General features: G+C 39.5%; 1 protein-coding gene across 1 annotated transcript in view; it reads left to right on the plus strand.

Moving 5' to 3' along the window:
• The window catches only part of LOC126277284 (transferrin), a 219,079-nt gene that overhangs the window by 171,713 nt on the left and 20,712 nt on the right, over positions 1-26,654 (plus strand). The window contains exons 4-7 of the mRNA XM_049977346.1: positions 4,218-4,351; positions 18,418-18,562; positions 18,652-18,809; positions 21,333-21,469. Of these exons, the coding sequence (XP_049833303.1) occupies positions 4,218-4,351; positions 18,418-18,562; positions 18,652-18,809; positions 21,333-21,469 (574 nt within the window). The remainder of the gene's footprint in view (positions 1-4,217; positions 4,352-18,417; positions 18,563-18,651; positions 18,810-21,332; positions 21,470-26,654) is intronic.

The following is a 26,654-nucleotide window of genomic DNA, read 5'->3' on the forward strand; positions in this document are numbered from 1 at the left end:
TTTTAAGGGCCATAGATAGCTGGTGAAATGAGAAATGCTGTGGGTTTTGGAACTACATAAGACAATACACGTTTATTTTTGTACTGAGGATGTGCTTCTTCATGGCTTTACTTTTCCTCAGTTCCTCACTTAATAAACCACTGTTTCAGGACTCTCTCACAATGGCGTTTGCACATATTAGTGAAGTGACATTGTAAACTCCTGTTTTTTGTCAGAAGAAGCAAATTTTAACATAGCAACAAGAGAAATGTGTAGGTTTTACTCAGAATTCGCCATTCATGACGTTTCTCCAAAAGTTAAAAATGGTTAACAAACCAGGTAAAAATAAATCGCTGCTATTTTTGCATTTTCGACGGAGTTCTTTTTAGATACTGGGTGAAGGAGATGTTACAGATCTTCAGTGGTCACCATGCAATTGTCGGTACGGAGGGGCTCCACGTAATATTAAAAAAAAATGAGTTTGGGCTTCAGTTTATAACGGCATTTCCCCTATAGCGCCTGCTCGTAACCCCCAGCAATACAGCTCTCGCCACACGTGCCCTGCTGACAGCGCATATACCGGCCACATTGTTTCGCACGGATTACAAGACTCGTCTGTTACTGCGCCTAGTACTTCCTTTCCTCCACTCCCCCCACACAGTGTTCAGGTCACGACTTCTTCGGGCGTGTTGTTTTGATAAATGAGACTGGCTTGATTGATACATTCGAACTGTGTCATCCAAACGAAGAACTGATTCGTCTGCATCAAACAAGAAAAAATTCCGTGAAAAAATTAAAATCTGTGAACATTCAGAGAAGTTTGATCTACGGGAACCAACAGTCAGAACAATTATAAACGGCGAAGAGAAAATTCTCGAAGCTGTGAAAAGTGCTCAGTCGTTGAAATCAAGTATTATCACTCAGATGGTAACAATGTTAAATCATCGCGGAAAGTAGAGGCGCCAAGCGCCAATAGACTGCCTCACCCTCTCCAAAGAAACTGAAGTCCATGATAGAAGACGGTGGCTATACTATGTTATACCTACATGAATGAAACTGGTCTGTTCTGTAGGAAGAGACCCATAAGAACTGTTATCGTGTGTAAAGGGAAAACCTTTCAGGTTTTAAAGGCGCCAAAGGTGGACTGACAGTGATGGTTGGTGCGAATGCAGCTGCTAATCGTAAATTAAAATTTCTCTTACTCTTTTGCTCAGAAAATCCAAATTCCCTGCTGCGCACAGCCCACTGAAACTGTCAGGTACCAACTTAACGCCGCCTCAACTACACTCCTGGAAATTGAAATAAGAACACCGTGAATTCATTGTCCCAGGAAGGGGAAACTTTATTGACACATTCCTGGGGTCAGATACATCACCTGATCACACTGACAGAACCACAGGCACATAGACACAGGCAACAGAGCATGCATAATGTCGGCACTAGTACAGTGTATATCCACCTTTCGCAGGAATGCAGGCTGCTATTCTCCCATGGAGACGATCGTAGAGATGCTGGATGTAGTCCTGTGGAACGGCTTGCCATGCCATTTCCACCTGGCACCTCAGTTGGACCAGCGTTCGTGCTGGATGTGCAGACCGCGTGAGACGACGCTTCATCCAGTCCCAAACATGCTCAATGGGGGACAGATCCGGAGATCTTGCTGGCCAGGGTAGTTGACTTACACCTTCTAGAGCACGTTGGGTGGCACGGGATACATGCGGACGTGCATTGTCCTGTTGGAACAGCAAGTTCCCTTGCCGGTCTAGGAATGGTAGAACGATGGGTTCGATGACGGTTTGGATGTACCGTGCACTATTCAGTGTCCCCTCGACGATCATCAGAGGTGTACGGCCAGTGTAGGAGATCGCTCCCCACACCATAATGCCGGGTGTTGGCCCTGTGTGCCTCGGTCGTATGCAGTCCTGATTGTGGCGCTCACCTGCACGGAGCCAAACACGCATACGACCATCATTGGCACCAAGGCAGAAGCGACTCTCATCGCTGAAGACGACACGTCTCCATTCGTCCCTCCATTCACGCCTGTCGCGACACCACAGGAGGCGGGCTGCACGATGTTGGGGCGTGAGCAGAAGACGGCCTATCGGTGTGCGGGACCGTAGCCCAGCTTCATGGAGACGGTTGCGAATGGTCCTCGCCGATACCCCAGGAGCAACAGTGTCCCTAATTTGCTGGAAAGTGGCGGTGCGGTCCCCTACGGCACTGCGTAGGATCCTACGGTCTTGGCGTGCATCCGTGCGTCGCTGCGGTCCGGTCCCAGGTCGACGAGCATGTGTACCTTCCGCCGACCACTGGCGACAACATCGATGTACTGTGGAGACCTCACGCCCCACGTGTTGAGCAATTCGGCGGTACGTCCACCTGGCCTCCCGCATGCCCACTATACGCCCTCGCTCAAAGTCCGTCAGCTGCACATACGGTTCACGTCCACGCTGTCGCGGCATGCTACCAGTGTTAAAGACTGCGATGGAGCTCCGTATGCCACGGCAAACTGGCTGACACTGACGGCGGCGGTGCCCAAATGCTGCGCAGCTAGCGCCATTCGACGGCCAACACCGCGGTTCCTGGTGTGTCCGCTGTGCCGTGCGTGTGATCATTGTTTGTACAGCCCTCTCGCAGTGTCCGGAGCAAGTATGGTGGGTCTGACACACCGGTGTCAATGTGTTCTTTTTTCCATTTCCAGGAGTGTATATGTGAGACCATCGTTTTGGCATTACATGAAACTGTGAGACTAAACAACGAGCTCTCAGTTAAAGACTTTTGGAAGCAATTCAGTATTTTAGATGCTGTGAGAATTAGTGAACAATCTTGAATGATATTTCACAAAAAACTTTAATTGGTGCCTCGAAAAAACCGTCCCCTTTTTCCGCATTCGAAACCCAGGGGGAATCGCCACCAAGTCCTGATCAAATTGATAATGTGATTGAGAAGAAGTCGATCTTGCCAAAGAATTAAATTTTGACGTCGATAGTGATGAAGTTCTAGAACTGCTGGATTCACACAATCAGGAGCTGACAATTGATGAACTCACAGAGATACAGGAGCACTAGAAAATGGTGAACCTTTTTCTTTAGACCCATAAAATCAAATGACGGTTGCAAACTGGGCAAGAAGCCTCAGTTGAATTGAAGAAGAGTTACATTGGAAAAAAAAGGCTCCAATGAAATGCGTGTGTCTGGTATAGAACAGGAATAAAAAATTTATTCGCCTGCCACAAGGAAATTTCGCATGCGAAGAAAAAAGATTTCACTCGTCAGACGACATTGTTACATTTTATGAAGCCTTCTACGTCACAATCACTTCGCTTTACGTTGTTGCAATGGACAATACTGCATTGCAATATAATTTACTGTATCGTCGTACATTTTTCTTGTCAATTGCATTGTTTTCTTTAATTTCTCGTTCCAACTGAACATATCTAGTATGTATTTATATGCAAAATTGCCCCTGAATTATGTGAATTCGACTTTCTTGGTTGCCGTTCGGTCCCACCTACCGCATAAATCCAAGATACTACGGTATTTCAAACACAGATTTCCATTTTTGTTGTGATACCTGCTTAGGAGAAATCCACTTGGTCAGATGTATATTGTACGTAAAGCTGATGTTGGATTTTGATGACAGAACCAGCCTGCTCTTATATCGCTGTCACAGTTATTTGTAGCTTCAATGTTTATTTTTTCTAACTTATAGGTATTGGATTTTGCCCACCTTTAACCCCCTCTATTGAACTTCCACTATGATAACAGCCTCCCTGTATGTAGCTAACATTCAGGTAGTCACCTATACACTAGTTGCAAGAACGTGTGTTTCCATAAGCTGGCATTGACCTCGTTCAGAGTCAGATGTAACTTTTATTTTGCGTTATCAATGTACACCTCACACCTACTGTTGGAACAAGTATGTAATACATCACCTTGTAGTATGTGAATGGACTTCTTTCACTTCAGTTCTGGAATCCAATCTCAGTACATTAATAATAAGGGTTACTGCATGACAAATTTCCTTTCCTGAAGGATTGAGGGTTCTGTTATTTTGGTAACTATTTGCATGTGAATGGTATAGAAAGAAACTAAAAATGTTTACAAGCACCTAGGGTGCATGTTCTGTTCTTATTACATTTTACAGAAGCTAGAGATAATGATAATATATACTTACCAAAATCAGAACCTTTGTAATACATGTACTTAAATTTTATAAGTATTCCTCCTTTATTTCAGATGATTATGAATATGAAGTAGTTGCTGTAGTCAGGAATAGTGCAAATATCACAAATTTTTCACAGCTTCGGGGTTCTAAGTTATGTCATCCGGGTTATGGTTTCAAAACCGATTGGAATGAAGTGATATCAAAAGTAAGTATTTGGTCAGAGCGAAATGAGTTACATTTCCTTTAATGGCATATTTTGCACTGTGATTTAAACTACACAAGGGTCTCAATGATTTTCAACTTTAATATGTTACACACAGATTGACTAAGAGGGAGCTGTACTGGAGAAATATCTTCTTTTTTCTCCCTTGTGTCTTTGTCCCACATCAATGCAGATTCAACAAGATTACTTACAGATTTGGCATGGATAGTTTAAGGGGTGGCCAGATGCTCCTCCATTACCCGCTGAGCAGAATATGTTTACCCCAATTGTCTAATGTCTCGTGCAGTGTTACTCATGAGAAAGTAAACGAAAGTTTTCCAGATGTTTGCAAACTGTATAACTGAAGCAGGGTTGGGTTCCAGTCTGGTATTCACATACTGCATGTGGGAAACTGCCTAGAAACCACATCCAGGCTGGCCGGCACATCGACCATTGTTAATATGCCGTGCAGATTCAGTCCGGGGCAAGTGCACCTCCTGGTCATGGAAGAAGCACTTGAATGTACACGGCTATCTGGACAGGTCATACTGGAGAACTATATCATGCTGAATGCTATTAACTCTAAAATGAAAAGTAATAGTCATAATTAAAAGTGATTTCATTACATGATTTGACTGTGTATTTACCCAGCTACTCATTGGTGCCTATAATTTACATTCAGTACTTCTAAAAGGAAAGTGCACAAATGTAAAAGGTGTAGGACAACTAGAAGGTTTATGCTTAGAATAATATACAAAAAATGAAAACAAATTAGATACAAGGTTGATCACTGTGGACAACAGTATTTCCAGCTCACATTATTATCAAGAATTAAATTTTATGGGAAGAGGATGAGGTCATATAGTCAATGCATGTTTGTATTCAACCAGTGGAAAATCCAGGATGGAATAATGACAGTGTTATGCAAAGAACAGATTGCTACTCACCACGTACAGGAGGTGTTGAGTTGCAAGCAGGCACAACAAAAACATTGCTATACATTTAAGCTTTCAACAAAGAGACCTTCTCCTTAAGTAGAAGCCTCAGTGGCCATAGACAGTGGTCTTGTCTGAATAAAATCTTCTCGTTTTTCAAGCAGTGTCAATTCCCATAAAATTCTCGAGCTTTTGATGGCCAGCTCCGCCATCATCATCAGGAGTGAAACTACTGACTGTTGGGGCTGGTACTATTTCCCACTTATGGCCACTGGCACCAATGAGAGAGGGCTGAAAACACACATATGTCGAAGGTGAGTTGGGCAGCTCATAGCAGCTCTGGCCCCTGCGGGACCGAGTGATGTCAGGTGGCGCAAGGGGTCGGCGCCATGTTTGAAAATGCCACTCCCACCCCCCTACAAGCGTTAAGCATGTGCCGTTGCTTCCTTTCGACATCCGTCATTGAAATCTCAAGAATTTTATTGGAACTGACATGACTTGAAAACCAAGAAGATTTTGTTCAGTCATGCTGCTGCAAAAGGCTCTGTGGACACAGTGGTCTTGTTTGTGAGAGTTGTGCTTGTGTGAATGTATGTGTGTGTTTTCTACTTAAGAAGAAGGCCTTTTGGCTGAAAACTTAAGTGTATTGCAATGTCTGTGTTGTGCCTGGCTGCGGCTGAACATCTCCTCTGTATTGTGAGTAGCAATCTATCCTTCCGATAATCAAGTATGTCTTCAGGAACTCATCAACAGAATAAATAAAAAAAATCTTTCATGAGCAATCACTTGAGTGGGTCAGTGATCCTCCCGATAATGACTGAGAATACTACTTTTTGAAAAGGGATTAAAAACCCTTAACTAATAATTTAATCAGATTTTCTCTGATCAGATTCTGATGGAGACAAGATTCTTGCAACAAAGAGTAGGAATACTAGAGTTTGGATTTTATATTAATGTTTTAATAGCTTAGTTTTGAAAATTTGATATTCAGGAACTCAAAAATATAATACACTTTACCAAAGGAACCTATAGAAGTACAACAGCTGCTGTCCTTCATCATTTTGATATATGAAAAACAAAATGACAGTTAACAGACACACTTGTTCTTACGAATTTAATTAAATTCCATGAAATATATTATTTCTGTTGCTCTAACTCACTGAATGTTATAATTTTCATTTTATCTTTCATGTCTTTCGCACATCCATATATTTTGCATTGGATTAGTATTTGTACATTAGGACTACAATATTTGGTACCCTTCTATTCTTTCATTTTATTTTCATTGCATTGATAAGGTGCGAAATACTGAAATATCTTCTGTATACATGGCATAAATGATAATTATTTACAGTGTACCACAGTGGTGTTGAGAGAGTCGAGAAGAATAATTTTATACAGGGCACTTGTAGTCTAGCAAGTCAGGAAATTCCTCAAACCACATAAGCTACAGTGCATGTGCATTGCACAACATTTTCATATTCTCTCGCACTCTATGTGCAAACTATTAGCCCTAGAGGAAAATGATTTTGATCTTTCTTGTAGAAATTTTAATACTGGGATATGTTTTCGCTAGAGGCCATAGTTTTTGAATCATTCAAGAAAAACATACAAAAGTGACCTTCAAATGCAGCCCCATTCCTATACACACACCACACTGGTCAGGAGTTTTAGTATGTTGCTCAAAGCCCTTCCTCCTATTGCTGTACAAAATTTGCAATGATACGAATTATTTTCCATATTCTGCCTTTTTTTTTGTCTTCTTTGACTGGGCTTATTATGCCACATACTTAGTTGTGCACTTACAGAAATTGTAAAATTGGTGTTAGTGTAAATTCTACCTCATTTTATGAATTTTAACAGCATACAGTTAAGAACTAAATCGTTTTGTTTGTCTGGTCTTCCGACTACAAAACTACTGTGCTTGCAACAGTTAACTTTGGATTGAGTTTTCAATTTAATTAGTTTTAGTGTAATGTGTAGAGAAATTACTTTTCTTTCATGACCCTCATAGGCACATTTAAATAGCTAATGGAAACAAAATAGTCTTCTAAACCAAAAAAAGGCTACTTATGGAAAGTAATCCGTTTAGTTACAAACTTGTGTTCAGTTGTATGAGGAAGTACCATGAACAACATATTAAAAATCCTGGCCATTGGAAGGGAGCGGGGGGGGGGGGGGGGGTTGAGGGGGTGAGAATGTGGGTAGGGGAGGGGGTGAGAATGTGGGTAGGGGCACTCTTGAAGGTCACTTTTGTATGTTTTTCTTGAATAACTCAAAAACTGTAACCTCTAATAAAAATTTATCCAAGCAAAAAATTAAACTACATTAAATTTTTTCTGCACAGAGGGTTCTATTCGGGTTTTTTTTCCCTAGGAATATTGTTAGGGAGCTACCAGCATTAGCTGCAATTGGGCATTGAAATAATTCAATCATGAAAGTTGAAAATTTTGTGGTGGCCCAGAACTTGAAATCAGATTTCCCACTTTACGTGAATTGTTGCCTTCACTGCTTCTGCTATCCAAGGACACTTTCTGTCTGATAGAAATTCTCAGCTTATTGCACACTACTAAGTAGCATCCCTTTCCATTTACCTCATTCGTTTGCAGCATTCCTGTATTCCTGCAAGATGTTTGTACCCTATTGTGCATCCACAATGAGGATATCGTAGCAGTTGAGCTTACAGATATAGTGTATAGTTTTCTCTAGAACTAACAGTTTGCATATAGAAAATGAGAGAATATGAAAACCTCATCCTATGCACATGTGCTGTTACTTAGGTTTTTTGTAGGCCAGTTTGATGTATCTTCCCAACTTGATGGACCACACTTGACTTGTACGAAATTGTTTGTCTTGATGCCTCTTCTCCATTGTGGAACATTGTAAACAACTGTCACTTACAACCTGTATAAATAGTAAAATAACATGTTACTATACATTTAAAATAATAACATTAGCTTTCTCTTCATTGTATTGACCTGATATTCATTACATCATTGGTGTATTTTTCTCACAATAAAATTAAACTTGTATTTAAACTACTTTTCCAATATGTGAATTAACAAGGTACAGTACATCTGTTGGTCAGTCCCCATCCAGCCATCCAAATTCGGTTGTACGGGGTCTCCCTAAATTGCTTAAGACAAATGCCAGAATGGTGTCTTTGGAAATGGCATGGCTGATTTTCTTCCCTTTCCTCCCCCAAACTTACCTTGGGTTCAATCTGCTGTGACTACCTCACCAATAGAATGATACTACCTTAATCTGTATATGAATTGCTAATGTCTAACTGACAGAAATGGATGAGTGCATTATAATTGAGTTAACTATCAAATACTAGCAAAGCACAGTCCTATCTCTTATGAATCCATGCAAAATCAATAGAGTTCTAAAGCTTCTTGTCTGAATTCAGGACATATGCCTTTTAGGGACCACAACACAAGGTGATTTTCTATGCAGCCTCAATCCTACCCCATATTTGTTGGCAAATGTGACAGCCTCAAAAGTGGTATCTCTTTACACTTACAAAATTTCTAACTGTGTGATTTATAATTGTTTGTTCATACTTAAGCTCATAATAACAAAAAACACTGGACTTAGCTTTGAGATGATCCTTGCTCAAACATTGCATCTATTGTGATACACACATATAGGAATCTTGGGAACATTATTTTCTCTTTCAGGTAATGCACATGCTTTCAACTGCGAGAGTTTGTGCCTTCCTTATTATATCTGCTTGGTTATTTTAAAAACATGTTTGACAGTGGGTTATGCTGGATGGAAAGAAAAAAAACAGTGGAATGAATAATGACTAATTGTGTTGTGGAAGCACTGAGTGCAATATAGGCACATAAATAAGAATTCAAAAGTATTAGTTCAGCTTGCATTTTTCTTCAAAACATGTAGGCATGCACATATATACACAGTTACATTTTCCTTTCGCTGTGGCCCAAATTGGGTGGGTAATAGTCTTGGGTAAAGCGCATGAGTGAACATGAAAGAAGTGCAGGAAATGGAAAGGCATTGGCTAGAAGATGGATGGGCAATAGAAGGCAGTTACAGGGATAGGCTATGAGATAGTAGAGATTGTGATCAGGGGAACTGTGCAGTCAATTCAAACAAGACATGGAAATTGTGATCAGGAGAATTGTGCGATCAATTTAAACAAAGCAGTGTTGTTGAAAGTGGAAGCTCTAGATAAGACAGGTTTTGAAGTGAATGTGAAGTCAATAACTGCTCTAACTTTGGGTGAAGAAAAGCGACTTTGATTATAAACTGGGAGATGGTATTCATAAGGCTAAAGATGCGCCTGCTTTCAGGGGCTGCATCACAGCCCTCCACTATATGTTGACTGACTGTCTCCACTCATTTTAATGTAACTTGGTACTCGTGAAGAAGTAACAGAAATGTTGCAAATATGTTTCAGCATGAAACAAGACTTTTGGTGTCTGTATTGCTGTGCGTGTTACTTGCGTACTTACACTAGAGAAAGATTGGTCAAAAGCTAGCATGCATGGTGTTTTCTGTTAAATGCATCTGAGCTCCACACATAGGCCCACTATAGTTGATTGGTTGTCTTTCCCCTGTTTTACATATTGTCTCAAAGTAGTTCTTTATTCATGTAATAGAGAGTTATCATTTTTTCCAATAAAATGATATTACCCTTATTCAGTGACAACATCATATTTTGAAGCTGTATTTGTTCTGCAGAAGTTAATGTGATGCAGATTGATCAAGAGAGAATATTGGACAATGAATCAAAACGACCAACATCTACCAGTCGATAATGGCAGCTACATGACTTACCTTAAATACCTCCATAGGATAAACACCACTCCATTCACCCTTGTCACACAGAAAGTCAAATTATAAAATAGTACATTATGTGTTTATTTTAAAGTGATCAAATGGATATGCGATGACCCTTATACAGTTACAGTCAGTAAAGCAGAGAAATCTACAACAAGGTATTTACAACTTTAAAATAATCCACCAGAATGTACAGGGCTTGAGCAAGAAATATGAACAATTTGACGTGTTTGTAAATGAAACTGTGCCTGATGTGCTTGTTATTAGTGAACACTGGCTATCTGATGCCAAATTAGAACTTTTTAAACCTCTAAACATGGTACTAGCTAATAAGTTTTGCAGATCTACTATCAGAGGTGGGGGTGTGTCAATGTATGTAAAAAGCACATTTGATTTTAATTCTGTAAATGTAAGTAAATATTCATTAGAAGGAACAATTGAATTATGTGCAGCACGTATAAAGGTATCAAGTGACGAAATTTATGTTATATGTTTATACAGCCCATCAGGTGGAAACTTCGAAGTTTTCTTAATAAAGTTTTGTGACATGGTAGAAAATGTTTTTATATCACACCTGAACAAGTTAGTAATTATAGGAGAATTCAACATAAATGTATTAGCAAATAAGTTACACGCTAGACAATTCAAGAATACTCTGCTTGAATATAATGTAAGACACCTGATTAACATTGCAACCAGGGAGACTGAAACATGCCAGTCTGCAATAGATAACATAATCACTGGTATTCATCTTTATGATCTTAGATCTTCTGTTATTATAAGTGCTTTGTCAGACCACCATGCAGTAGAACTAAGTGTGCACATAAAAAAGGTTCCTACACACAGTTGCTATAGATATATTAGGATGAATACAGACCAAAATATAACTCATTTGAATAAAAGGAATGTGAATTGGAACAGTGTTATAACGACACTACATAGTTATGGCAAATTCTCAAGTGAACTATTCTACATTCTTAACCAAGCCTGCCCATTAATAAAAAAGAGAATTCAGTCACATACTGTAACCCAAAACTGGATATCAAGCTCAGTCACTGAGGCCAGAGAAAAACTAAGATGGTATGAGTATGCTATGTTAAATGACTTGAGCAATAACAAATTAAAAGAAGAGTTCAAAAAGTATCAGAAATACTATGTAGACCTCCTAATTTCAGAAAAACAGAAACATTTTGAAAGTGTCATTCAGAGCTCAAGTAATATCTCCAAAACATCATGGTCACTAGTAAATAGAGAAATAGGTAAATCTGAGAAACATACAACTGAAAATCACTTGCTGATAAATGGCACAATAGAAACTGATCAGAATAAGATAGCAGATCTATTTAACAATTACTTTACTTCTGTTGGCTCCAGCATAAACAATCAGCCTAAAAATCATGAATACAAATTCGGAGGAACACCAGTGTCAGGAAGTTTATTTTTGATGCTTACAAATGAAGGAAATAATTAAAATAGTGAGTAGCTTAAAGAATTCCCATGCAGCAGGATATGATGGTCTTAGTCTGGACACCCTTAAGAAATGCATACATAAAGTTGCATCACCTTTATCAACAGTTATCAACTCTCATATGGAACATGGTCTATTTCCAGATGAGTTGAAAATTGCGTGAGTTGTACCTATTTTTGAAAAAGAAACAGGAATCTAGTAGAAAACTTTCGACCCATTTCTGTTCTTCCAATAATATCCAAAATCTTTTAGAAAGCAATACACATAAGAATCTGGAACTTCCTGGTATGCAAAAAAATGATTTATAAGGGGCAGTGTTTTGTCAAGGGGTCATCAACCAATACAGCACCATCCAACTTAATCGAAGGTGTCACTCAAGCAATAGATAATAAAAAAACATGTATGTGGCATCTTTCTGGACTTACAAAAAGCATTTGACTGTGTTGATACGACCATATTGCTGGACAAACTGTGGAACTATGGCATTCAAGGCACAGCCCATAATCTGATGAGGTCCTACTTGACAAATAGGAAGCAGTTTCTGTCTATTAGCACTACAGAGGGAGCATACAAATCAAGCACCACTGACACACATTTTGGTATTCTACAGGGGTCAATATTAGGACCACTTCTTTTGTTGTTTATGTTAATGATATTCAGTCCATAACAAACCATGCAACAGCTATCTTATATGCAGATGATGCCACGTTAATATGTTGCAATCCAAGGTATTCACAGCTCGAAGTGGAATCCAATACTGCAGCAGGCTTAAAAAATTCTGCAGTATTTTAATGAAAACAAACTAAAATTAAACACACATAAATCTGTCTATATTGAATTTGATCTTGGGAGGCAATAAACTCATGAAAACGAAATCTTATTGGGTGACAAACACATTAAAAAACAATACTCAACCAAATTTTTTGGCCTGACGCTTGATGCTGAGTTAAACTGGTCTGATCATGTGAATGATATTTGCAAAAAGCTATGTACTACCATATATGTCCTAAATAAACTGACACGTTTTTGTAACATCACCACTCTGAGGCAAATATATTTTGCACCATTTGAATCCCATCTAAGCTATGGGATAGAGGTTTGGAGATCCAGCAGTAAAGGTAATATGAAAAGTGTACTTATCTTACAAAAGAAGGCACTTAGAATTATGGTAAGGAAATGTGCCAGAGAGTGCTGCAGAAATTTGTTTAAAGAATTTAAAATACTAACTGTTCATAACCTGTATGTGCTGAAGATAATCATTATAGCAGTAAACAGTAACAAAACACTTAATAAAGAAATACACTATCACAACAGACCCACAGAGAGAGACCCCACATCGTCTCTCATAGAACAACACTTTATGAGAAAAGCCCTCACTATGCAGGCATAAAACTACTGAATTTCTTCCATCCTCATATCTCCAAATTGCCCATTACAAAACTAAAAACGAAATTAAAATTATGGCTTCTAAACAATCCTGTATATTCAATAGAAGAGTTCCTAGATTTAGTACACTCGTATGATGTAAGACCATCTATCTAAAATTATATGTAATCTCAGATCTTAGACTGTGTCCCAAACTGTAAATATTTGAATGTCAAATATGAATACTGTGTCACAAACTGTAGATTCCTTAATCTAAGTATGGCAATAACAATTTTTTTATGTATAGTCCATTTATGTAACTTTGTTCTCTCAACTAAATTTAGAAAAAGTTGGGTTCAAATTAATGATATGAATATAATAGAGGGAAATATTCCACGTGGGAAAAATATATCTAAAAACAAAGATGATGCGACTTACCAAACAAAAGTGCTGGCAGGTCGATAGACAAACAAACAAACACAAACATACACGTAAAATTCTAGCTTTCGCAACCAACGGTTGCTCCTTCAGGAAGGAGGGAAGGAAAAGGAAAGGAAAAGGAAAGATGAAAGGATGTGGGTTTTAAGGGAGAGGGTAAGGAGTCATTCCAATCCCGGGAGTGGAAAGACTTACCTTAGGGGAAAAAAAGCTTTTTTTGTAATCAGTTGATGTTGGATCAAAATAAATAAATAAATAAATCTGGCTATTTCATGTAGTTGTATTTACGTGGTCTTATAACCAGAATCATAAGCAAGTCTCTGCTATGTTTTGTGTTGACACTGAAAATAATGCCATTTAGCTTACATTAAATATGTTCTAACTGCTTTTAATTGGTGACTCATTTTACCTTTAGTTCAAAGAAAGACATAAAACATCCCACACAGGTTCTTGGGCTGATATAAATGCTCTTTTCAGCATTATTAGCCTGTTTCAACCTTAGGTCACTTCCAACAAATTGCAATGCTCTTGGCATTGCCAACTTATCATTTAGTAGAGGAGAGTTTCCAGGAAGGTCTAAAAACCCTAAAGAAAAGCTGTTATTTATAAATGATGACAACTACATGGTAGAAAACTACTGACCAATATAATTTGTTCCAGAATTTTCCAAAATTTTAGAAAAAAATAATTGAAGCACTAACTCAACAAATATCTAAATGACCATAGGTCATTAAATGGTAATCAACATGGATCTCAAGCCCATAAAAAATGGAAACAGCAGTAATGCAATATACAGACAAATAATTAGAAATCTAGAAAGAAAACAATAGTGAGTAGAAATTAATGTAGATATCTCCTAAGAATTTGGTACTTGCTAACCTTTGAGAAAAATTGGAAGAACTTGGTTTTCAAGTAACAGGCAAATCGTGGTCTGAATTGTACCCACAAAACTAGACACAGATTGTAAGACTGATGTCACCTTACTCCAATCATAAAATCAGTTTAATATCACTTGAGGAAAAAAGTGGAAATAGGAGTACCACAAGGCAGTATTCTAAGTCCCACAGCATCTTTTATTTATATAAATGATAAATACACCTCAGATAGTGCAGCCAATGTCACGCTGTTCACAGATGATAATAGTGTGATTGCGCTACTGATCAAGTCCTCAAGTATGTCCACTTTAATTCAAACAGGTTGACATTAAATGTAAGTAAAACAAATTACTTTCACTAGGGAAAATACCCACCCTGATTGTCACATGGGCTAGCATGTCACTTCTGGGATTGGGCAGAAATACTGATCCCTGATTGAACCTGCCTGGTGGGTTAACGATGAGGCCTGGTGTGCTGACAAGCCTGGATGTTGTCTTCCACATTCGATTAGGTAAATACCAGGCTGCTACCCACATTATACCTCAGTTACACAATTCGCAATCATGTAAAAATCATTCACATACGTCCGCATGGATAACATTACACATAGACAATTGGGGGGCAACAGAAAGGACATCTGACCACCCTCTAACTAATATTAACAATGCCAACTCCAATATTAACCATGCTGCCCCACATAGGTTCAGGTAAAGGCAAAACAAAAAGAAGAATAAGACATCGATTGGAAAAATAAGTCAAAGTGTAAGATTTGGTATTGAGTAACACCCACAGAATTTCTTGGGATTCATATTGATTAAAACTTGAATTCTAATGACAATGGAATAAAACCTGCCCAGAAACTCAATTTAGCCTGATTTCCTTCAAGATTTGTCTAACATTTGTAACTGAGAAGGTGCCAAGATGGCATACATCAGTTAATTCCAGTTTCTAGCAACGTATGGAATAATATTTTGAGGTGCAGCCAGTTGTTACCCTGAACATCCCACATGTACACTGCAAACCCATATTAAGAAAGCTTAAAACAGTAACAATACATTAACTGTATGAACACAGATGTGTTTTATATGTCAGAGTGAACCTGTAAGATTTTCAGACAAATGCTTTCACAATTGCAGCACCCAAAACAACACAAAAATCCCTACACAGTAAACAAAAGGAAGTAACATACAAAAGCCCTTGATCCAGAGTGGTACTATAATGTACAACAGACTGGCAATTTAAAGTGGAAAATTAGAATACAAAAATAAATTTAAGCCAGAATCTTAAAAAAAAATTCTACTTCAACAATGTTTTTACTCAGTAGGTGACTATGTTGACCAATGAAACTCTTCTGGTATATTTATATTAAGTTACAACTGAAAATACTTTCATTTTGTTTATATATCTAATGCACAGCAGTTGCCTGATGTAAAACTTTTACTGAATCATTATTTTGTGGTGCAAAGATTGCTGCTTAAAGAGGACCAAAGAACAAACAATGAATTTCTAATACAAAAAACATATATGTATGGTATATGTATTTGCGTTGTTACGTATGAACCACTGTGTACAGCTTGGTACATTGACCGTGACCGGGCCAAATATCTCACGAAATAAGAGTCAAACGAAAAAACTACAAAGAACAAAACTTGTCTAGCTTGAAGAAGGAAACCAGATGGCGCTATGGTTGGCCCGCTACATGGCACTGCCATAGGTCAAACGGATATCAACTGTGTTTTTTAAAATAGGAACCGCCAATTTTTATTATATATGCGTGTAGTATGCAAATAAATATGAATGTTTTAGTTGGACCACTCTTTTCGCTTTGTGATAGATCACACTGTAATAGTCACAAACATATGGCTCACAATTTTGGATGAACAGTTGGTAACAGGTAGGTTTTTTAACTTAAAATACAGAACGTAGGTACGTTTGAACATTTTATTTCAGTTATTCCAATGTGATACATGTACCTTTGTGAACTTATCATTTCTGAGAATGCATGCTGTTATAGCGTGATTACCTGTAAATACCACCACATTAATGCAATAAATGCTCAAAATAATGTACGTCAACCTCAATGCATTTGACAACACGTGTAACGACTTTACTCTCAACAGTGAGTAGTTCGCCTTCCGTAATGTTCGCACATGCATTGACAATGCGCTGAAACATGTTGTCAGATGTTGTCGGTGGATCATGATAGCAAATATCCTTCAACTTTCCCCCCAGAAAGGGATGTCAGATCCGGTGAACGTGCGGGACATGGTATGGTGCTTCGACGACCAATCCACCTGTCATGAAATATGCTAATCAATACCGCTTCGACCACATGCGAGCTATGTGCCGGACATCCATCATGTTGGAAGTACATCGCCATTCTGTCATGCAGTGAAACATCCTGTAGTAACATTGGTACAACATTACGTAGGAAATCAGCATACATTGCACCATTTAGATTGCCATCGATAAAATGGAGGCCAGTTATCCTTCCTCCCATTAATCCGCCAAGGTCACTGATGTTCCACTTCTCACAGCCATTGTGGATTTTCTGTTGCCCAATAGTGCATATTATGCCAGTTTATGTTACCGCTGTTGGTGAATGACGCTTCGTCGCTAAATAGAATGCTTGCAAAAAATCGATCATCGTCCGTAATTTCTCTTGTGCCCATTGGCAGAACTGTACACCATGTTCAAAGTCGTCGCCATGCAATTCCTGGTGTGTAGAAATATGGTACGAGTGAAATCGATGTTAATGTAGCATTCTCAACACCGACGTTTTTGAGATTCCTGATTATCGTGCAGTTTGTCTGCTACTGATGTGCGGATTAGCCTCGACGGCAGCTAGAACACTTACTTGGGCACCATGATTTGTTGCAGGTCATGGTTGATGTTTCACATGTGGCTGAACACTTCCTGTTTTCTTAAATAATGTAACTATCTGGCAAATGGTCCGGACACTTGGATGATGTCGTCCAGAATACCGAGCAGCATACATAGCACATGCCAGTTGGGCATTTTGATTACAATAGCCATACATCAACACAATATCAACCTTTTCCGCAATTGGTAAACGGTCAATCTTAACTCGGGTAATGTGTCACGAAGCAAATACCGTCCGCACTGGCGGAATGTTACGTGATACTGCATACTTATACATTTGTGACTATTACAGCACCATCTATCACAAACGAAAAAAGTGGTCCAGCCAAAAACATTCATATTTCTTTATGTACTACATGAATATGTCATAAAAATGGGGGTTCCTATTTAAAAAACGCAGTTGATATCCGTTTGACCTATGGCAGCGCCATCTGGTTTCCCACGTTAAGCTGGACGAGTTTCGTTCTTTGTAGTTTTTTCGTTTGATGCTTATTTTGGCCCGGTCACTATCAGCGGACCACCCTGTATAGTCTTATCCCAGTTTCCTTTAATGATTACACATAAAACTTACTTATGCTTTTGGACAACATCCTTACAATTATTATTGTCTAGAATGGATAAAGAGATGAATCAGAAATAAAATAGATAAATATAATAACATATAAATGAAAATAATAAATTTTTGAAAAATAATATAATTGGATGGAAAAAATATCTACTCACCAGATGGTAACAGAAGGTACACACATAAAGGTTAAGGAAATGTGTAAGATTTTGGAGCCAGTGGGTCCTTCTTCTGGTAGAAGAACTGAAGGGGAAAGCACAGGGACAAAAGTATAGGCCTGGCAAGGTTTTGGAAATGGGGGGCACACTATGATAAGAGTCTCTCCTGACCTGGGGTTCTGGGTGACTTTTCTGTAACTCTCACCACTTCCTAAACCTTGCCAGTCCTTCTGCCAAAGGAAGGAGCTACTGGTTCCAAAAGATTGCAGATTTCCTTAACCTTTATATGTGTTTTATCCTGCTGATGCATGGTGAGTAGATCTTTTTAATCTATCTAAATATAATAGCAGCAACTAAAACAGAACATGTATAAATGATTAGATTTTGCTTGGAATTTATCAAGGTTTCATTTGTACATTATCTAATACAAAAATGGAATCTAAATGTTATGACAAGATAGCAGACCAAATGAGAGTAAAATGATCCATTTACAGAAATCTTTTTTCCTCCTCCTTACATCCTAATTTGTGGAATTAACATAATAAATATAATTTTTTTTTTGTCTTCTGCTAGTTTTTTGAGTCTCGTGTTGTGCCACAGTCATGTGAATCAAATCTGACACTAAATGAAAATTACGTAAAATCATCTTCACAATTCTTTGGAGCTGCATGCAAAGCTGGTCCTTGGGCACCAGACTTCAGACTGGATTCTGAATTAAGTAAGTGTTTTAACAATTACTGTTGCAACTAATTGTCAATTATTTTGTGTGAGTGCTAACTAATTGTACAAAATTGGCTCTAATTACAGAATCAAAATATCCCAATCTTTGCCTCTTATGTGACAACCCCAAGGACTGTTCAACTTTGGATAAATATTGGGGTCGCACAGGACCGCTGTACTGTTTAACTGATGGTTATGGTGATGTAGCTTGGGCACGATTAGACGATTTGGAATCACACTTTGGTGTAAGTTGTTTTACATATCATACAAATTTCATTACAACTATCAACAGCATCTTAAGTGGTTTTACTTGTTTCATTTATTACATTTTGATGTGTAGTATTTGTGCAAGGTGCTACCAAGTGAAAAAAGTATAATGCAACAAAAACTTCATGTGGAACAATGAAATGTGTCAGTCATTCTATTGTAGAAATCTATCTCCCAGCTTATGAGCAGTTTTATCCCCCCCCCCCCCCCCACCCCCGCCAAAAAAAAAAAAAAAAAAAAATATTAATTACATAATACGGACAGAAAAATTTTCTCACTAAACATGACAAACATGACATAGGGAAGGAAAAGGATGAAAAGTAACTGATGGGGCTTAAGGATACAGGAATAGTGCCAGGAAAAGCGGACTAGTAGGCCTCCAGCTTGAACAAACTTAATGGATACGACAAGAATGGGAAAAAAGGTTGCAGTTACTTACCGTTATACAGGGTGCTATTTATAGACTGCCACATACCATGTTTATTTACATAGAGAAGTTTAGTTATCCTCCTACACTTCATTTCAATATTGCCAATGATATTGTCATTTTTATTGACTTTGTAACATTCTGTGGAACATACTGGGCCTTATTAGTCAAAAATTTCTAGAAACATTTGCACATTTGTGAAGATACTGCTTAATTATCAGTCAGCACAGTTTCAGAACTAGGAAGATGGAATTTCATTTCAATTTGAATGGACCTTGTTTCATCCTGCGCAATACTTAGATACTAATGAGCCCATAGTTAAAAAGTCTTTTGGACAGTGAGTCATCTGTTGAGTGTTTACTTACAACTTGCTCCATATGGTACCATGAAAACAAATCCAAAAAACCACCCTGAGCAAGGGTCAAACATTCTGGAGAAGAAAGCCCCTTCAGCCAACAGCTAGCAGTAAAATCCATCGAGCATGGCCGACAGGGGATGACATTGGACTCATTACCCCATCACATCTGTGCTGTAACAACCCAAGGTCTGAATTGACAAGATCTACTCACTGCCATTACAAGGTTACACCAGATTCTTACCCGTTTTCTATGGAAAACATAGTACTTACATGGTACTGGCGTAATCGAATTGGTGAGATTTCTATGCCCATATTTGAAAAGCTGCAAAGTGGGTGCTCAAGTGTTACCTCTACTACTACTTTCTGTGGCCAGTGAATGCTTGTTACCATCACATAAGGTATTGGGTAATCCACATACAACTTCAGGAGCAGATGCTGTGAGGTCTGCCAAGTTGCTTCATCATGGTCCCTGAAGAACTCAGATTACTGGTAGGTACTACTGTCTTGAATGACTGCCCCAGCATTTACCCACAGACCCAATGCACTCATTTTGGTAAGGTTTACCTCATCTTAACACCAAGGAAGTGTAAATGTTACACTTAATACAAATCTCTTCATTCAACATACACCTGTAACCAACATCCTTGAGTTTGCGTGGCCAACAGTTAGTTTTAGGGTCAAATATCATGCAATCTCCCCAGGAAAATTGCTGAGATACGGACAGGCTCTCAGGTACTCTCAATGGGTGTGGCCTTCTACTCCTATAAGTTGCCTGAGTATGAAATCCAAATAGAGAATCAATACATTGAAGTGACAAAAGTCATGGGTTATCTCCTAATGTTGTGCTGGAGCTCCTTTGGCCTGGCACAGTATAGCAACTCACATGGCATTGGGTCAACAAGTTACTGGAAGTCCCCTGCAGAAATACTGGGTGATGCTGCGTCTGTAGCCGTCCATAACTGAAAAAGTGTAGGATTTTGTGCACGAATGGATCCCTTGATTGTGCCACATAAATGTTTGATGGGATTCATGTCACGCGATCTGAGTGTCCATGATGTTCGCTTGATGTGTCCAGAATGTTCTTCAAACCAATCGCGATCAATGTGTCCCAGTCACATGGAGCCTTGTTGTTTGGAAATATGAAGTCCGTGAAAGACTGCAAATAGTCTCCAAGTAGCCAAACATAACCATTCCCAGTCAATGGTCGGTTGAACTGGACCAGAGGACTCAGTAAGTTCGATATAAACACAGCCCACATCATTATAGAACCACAACTAGCTTTCACAGTGTTATTGGTCTGTAATTCAGCACATCTCTTCTCTTACTTGTTTTACAAAAAAATAAAAGGTGTCCTGCACTTTTTTTACATTTATATGGAACTGTTAACTGTATGAGTGATTCTTAACAGGTAAGGGCCAGGAAAATAGCTAATTCTGCAAAATAGTCAGTGAAATATCTTATAGAAATTTGCCAGGGCCTGGTGCCTTGGTCACTTTGGGTAACATAAATTGTTTTTCAGCACTGGGAGTGTGTATTTCAACAGTACTCATTTGGAAGTGTTTCTGGCAGTCAAACTTGTGCGACAGTATTCTCCTGCAAGAATGCAACTTTAGCTGTAGTACATAATTTTTGGATTTTTTGTCTGTTATTGTATATTGTAACATTAAACTGAGCCATAAGTGACTGGATATTTGATTCAAAATTGTTATTTTATAGATATCACCAGAGTCTGAGGCTGTTGCCCCTCCTGAGGATTACAGCCTTTTGTGTATTGACGAGTCCCTTGTTCCTGTCACCAAGCCAAAGCCATGTTCATGGATTGCAAAGCCATGGCCAGCTATAGTTGCAAGAAGGTAAGCTATAGTTAACTGCATTTGGGCACTGTTTAAGTATCACATTAACAGTTTCCTTTCAACAGTAATTATTTCTTACTAATTATGAATAAAATTCCATACAAAGTATTGCATAAATCATGAAGTGCACATCTTGAGATTAAATTAATGAAGATAACCCATCCCAACAACCCAATGGTTTAGCTAATTAAATGGGTGTTTATTTGCCACATATAAATCTTTCTTGTTACATCATTCAAGCCATTTCGAATAAAAGCTGTGGGCTGATGACTTGCCTGGAGACAGTTAAAAGCATCAGCTGCATTATAGATTATCCAACCAAAAGTAATTAATGTAGTGCATCTTCAGGTTTGTCATGTATAGGAGAGTTTCAGATGCTATACCTGTCTCTACTACCTTGGTTCAAGACAATATGACTGAATATAAAATACTAACATAACAATGAAAATAATCTATTATTGACAATATACTGTAAATGGATAGATAAAAAATCTACACACCAAGCAGCGGCAGGAGAACACACGCACAAAAGGGTTTAACTTTTACAAGCTTTCAGAGCCAGTGGCCCCTTCTTCTGGCAGAAGAGTTGAAGGGGAAGGAAGAAGGGAGAAGGAAAAGGACTGGAGAGGTTTATGGAAAGGGTACATTTCAGAGAAGTCATCCAGAACCCTGTGGGTCAGGGGAGACTTACCTGATGAGATGGGTGGAAGACAGGTTAATGTGCAAGACACAGATTACTACCAAAACAGTGAAAAGCTAAGTGCATTGTCAGACAGGTCAGAAAATGAAAGATGTAGAAAACTAAAATGTAGTAATGTGAAGAAATGCTGAGACAACAGGAATTAACATAAATGAAGGCCAGGTGGGTGGCAAGAACCAAAGACATGTTGAAGTGCTAGTTCCCATCTGCAAAGTTCTGAGGAAATGGTGTCTAGGGGAAGAATCCACATGGCACGTATGGTGAATCAGGCACCGAGGTCATGATTATCATGTTTTACAGCATGCTCTGTAACAGGATATTTTGTGTTCCTTGTATACACCTTCTGACTGCCCATTCATCCTGACTGGTAATTGGGTGGTAGTCATGCCAATGTAAGAAGTCGAAAAGTGTTTACATAACAGCTAGTATATGATGTGTCATTTCACAGATGGCTCTCCCTTTGATAGTATATGTTTTGCCAGTTACAGGACTGGAATAGGTAGTGGTAAGAGGGTGGATAGTGCAAGTCTTGCAGCAGGGATCGTCACAGGGGTAGAAGCCATAGGGTAGGGAGATGGGTGCAGAAGGAGCATAGGGCCTGACAAGGATATTGTGAAGATTGGGAAGCTGATGAAAAGTTATTCTAGGTACGGTGGACAAAATCTCATACAAAATGCATCTCATTTCAGGGCATGGCTTTAGAAAGTCATGGCCTTATTGAAGTAGCCGATTAATACATTCAAGACTAGGATAATAGTCGGTGACAAGTGGTGTGCTCCAAAGTTGTTTTTTGGAGGGATCAGGTGTACCAGGATTGGTTGTGATGACCCGGGAAATCTGCTTTTGAGCTACTCTGTTGGGATAATTACATCCATTGAAGGCTACAGTGAGAGTGGTGGTACATTGCTGTAAAGAATCTTCATCCGAACAGATACGTTTACCTCAAATGTCAAGGCAGTATTGGAGAGGAAATCTGACATGGAAAGGATGGCAACTGTCAAAATGTAAATACTGTTGTATGTTAGTTGGTTTGATGTGGACGGAAATGTGCAGCTGGCCTTCGGGGAGGATGAGATCAACATCAAGGAAATTGGCATGGGATTCGGAATAGAACCATGTGAAATTTAATTGGGAGAAGGTATTTAAAGATTGCAGAAATTTTAACAGGTCAGCCTCACAATGAGCCCATCAGGCAAATATGTCATCAATGTATACCAAACCAGGGGCTGAAGACTTCTGGATCCCAGGAAAGCCCTCTCCAAGTGGCACAAAAAGGTTGGTATAGGAAAGAGCCATACTGGTTCCCACGACCATACCCCTGATCTGTTTGTATGTCTGCCCCTCAAAAGTGAAGTAATTGTCAGTAAGTATAAAGTTGATTAAGGTGAGCAAGAATGTTTTCATAGGTTTGGAATCAGGTGGGCATTGACTGAGGAAATGTTCAGCAGCAGACTGACCATGTACACAGGGGATTTTGGTATAGAAGAAGATGGCGTCAATGGTGACAAACAAGGTGTGTGGTGGAAGTGGGATGGGCACGGATTTCAGATGATCTAGGATATAGTTGATATCTTTAATGCAGGAGGAAAGTTTTTGTACTGTGGATTGCAGATGTTGCTCAACTAAGCCAGATAAACGTTTGGTAGGTGCTTTCAGGCCAGCAACTATAGGACAGCCAGGATGATTGGGTTTGTGTACCTTAGGAAGAAGGTAAAAGGTGGGGGTGCATGGTTTGGGTGAGGTAAGAAATTCTATGGATTGATGTGTAAGTCCTTGTGAGGGGCCTGAAGTTGTTACAATGAACTGCAGGTCAGTGTGAATCATAGGGATGGGATCTTGATGGCAGATTCTGTACGCAGATGCGGCTGGCGTAGACCTTCACTAACATACTCCTGTCAGTTAAGTACCACAGTGGTAGATCATTTGTCTGCTGGGAGGATAATGATGGTGTCATCAGCTTTTAGGGAATGTAGAGCCTGGAGTTCTGCAGAGGATGGGTTAGGGTCATGTTGCAGGGACCCGAGGAATGCTTTATGTCACAATATTATGAAAAGGAAAGTTGCTATTCACCATATAGCTGAGATGCTGAGTGGCAGATTGGCACAACAAAAAGTGTGTCACATATAAAGCCTTAGGCCATTAAGGCATTCGTCAACAATAGATCACACACACACACACACACACACACACACACACACACACACACACACACACACACACACACACAAAAAGCACGCAAACGCAACTCTCACACACGACAGCAGTCTCAGGCAACTGTGTGCATGTGTGTGTTTATCTTTAATGGCCTAAAATTTTATTTGTGACAGTCTTTTTGTTGTGCCAATCTGCGACTCAGCATCTCCGCTATATGGCGAGTAGCAACTTTCCGTTTCATAATATTGTTACATTCCAACCTGGATGTGAGGAATTCTTGGAAGGCTTGGAAGGGATGATTCTGAGGTAGTGGATCAAGTTGGGATCATGGTTGGAACAGTTCAAAGCAGGGTTCAATGTCGGGTTTGCCTTTGGAAAGGTTTTGGGACTGGGTTGCAAAGGGATACTTCCAGTTGACATTACATGTAAAGGAAAGTAGGTCCTTCACCAAAGCAGCATGGTAAATGCAGGTTTAGGACTGAAAGTTAGACCCTTGGATAATACAGATAATTCGGGAATTTGGAGGGGGGGGGGGGAGGGGGGGGGATGAGTGCTTTGGATGAGAAGTTGAGAACACTGTACTGTTGTGACTGGTTCTTGTGATGATGAGTTATTACAGGTCTGGAATGTGGTGGTGAAGGCTTGCAGGGAACATGGTGTGCCATTCCACTGCTGGCTATCATCTCCTTTTCAGTCGTTTGAGAGCTATGCAGGTGGCTGCTAGTGAGGCACAATAAGCTGTGGTTGGTGAAGCTAACTGTCTGACTGTGGTGGAGTTCTTACTAGTCACTTGTATGGGATGAAGCAACCTCAGAATATGACATTGTCCTGTAATATACTCTGGTGAGAAAACCCCTTGCCCATCCCCAGGATGCGATGCTTGTGATGTGCAAATCACTAAATGCCAGATTTTAACTTAGTGCATTTTATATCTCGATGAAACAGCAGAAGCATATATAAATTGGGACCTGCCATCCATTTTCGCTGACAGTGAGTGAAGCCTTTAATGTTTTGTCAGTTATCTGGACTGCAGCCTAAGCTCGCAGGTTGGAGGTTTTAAATGTTTTGCTAAATGCTGGTTCATTATGTTTTAGTCCAGTGATCAGCCAGTCACATGTGTTTGGCTAAGGCCTCAATGTAGTGTACCCAAACAATCCCATCACTACCACCACCACCACCACCACCACCGATACTACCACCACCACTACCATCATCACAACCATGATTATGATCAGAGTTATTCTCACTTATTAGTGGTGATAATAAATCTGTAGTTCATAGAAGAGAAATCTAGTGGCACATTTACTGCCACGAAAAATTCAGTAACGTCAAATGAGATGTATATAGAGTGAGAAAATGAAATAATATGAATGAAGATAAGCACCAAAAGTGAGCCAAAAGTAGTGATAGGATCTTTCTGGTGTTCATCTTCATCAAGTGGAAGTGATGGAACATTTCAGAGAACATGATTAATAAAATTCTTTTCCGGGCTATTATGCCGTGGTCTGATGGATTTCGCATTGTAATCCGACATTTTGTCCCCATCTGCGGAGGACATCTTCAAGGGGGTTCGTGGCTTCTGTTAACTTCCGAAACACACACTGTCTCACTACTGACTGCAGCAAATTTTTGTTTTCGCGTGCTCCCGCGCATAGGCGTGACGTCACATGTTTTGAATACGCGAGCGCAATTGGCCGTTGTCGGTTGCCGCCATCCGCTGTTGCTATCATCCCATGGCGGAAGACTGGTACACATCTTCTTCAGCACCGGCATCCAGATGTCATTCAATTTCACGCCCTCCTCCTTCCTATTAAAATTCCTGGGGTGTTTCATAATCTCTATAGCCTCTCTGTAAAGGGGAGAGATTGATAGATCAGCTGTTGCGGAACACGCTTTGCAGTCAGGAGACCACCACATTTATTTTGATAGAACTCGAGTACTGGCAGCCACAAGCGGATATCATGAAAGGCTTTACAGAGAGGCTATAGAGATTATGAAACACCCCAGGAATTTTAATAGGAAGGAGGAGGGCGTGAAATTGAATGACATCTGGATGCCGGTGCTGAAGAAGATGTGTACCAGTCTTCCGCCATGGGATGATAGCAACAGCGGACGGCGGCAACCGACAACGGCCAATTGCGCTCACGTATTCAAAACATGTGACGTCACGCCTATGCGCGGGAGCACGCGAAAACAAAAATTTGCTGCAGTCAGTAGTGAGACAGTGTGTGTTTCGAAAGTTAACAGAAGCCACGAACCCCCTTGAAGATGTCCTCCGCAGATGGGGACGAAACGTCGGATTACAATGCGAAATCCATCAGACCACGGCAT

This window comes from Schistocerca gregaria, chromosome 1 (assembly GCF_023897955.1).
Source record: "Schistocerca gregaria isolate iqSchGreg1 chromosome 1, iqSchGreg1.2, whole genome shotgun sequence".
NCBI classification, from domain to species: domain Eukaryota; kingdom Metazoa; phylum Arthropoda; class Insecta; order Orthoptera; family Acrididae; genus Schistocerca; species Schistocerca gregaria.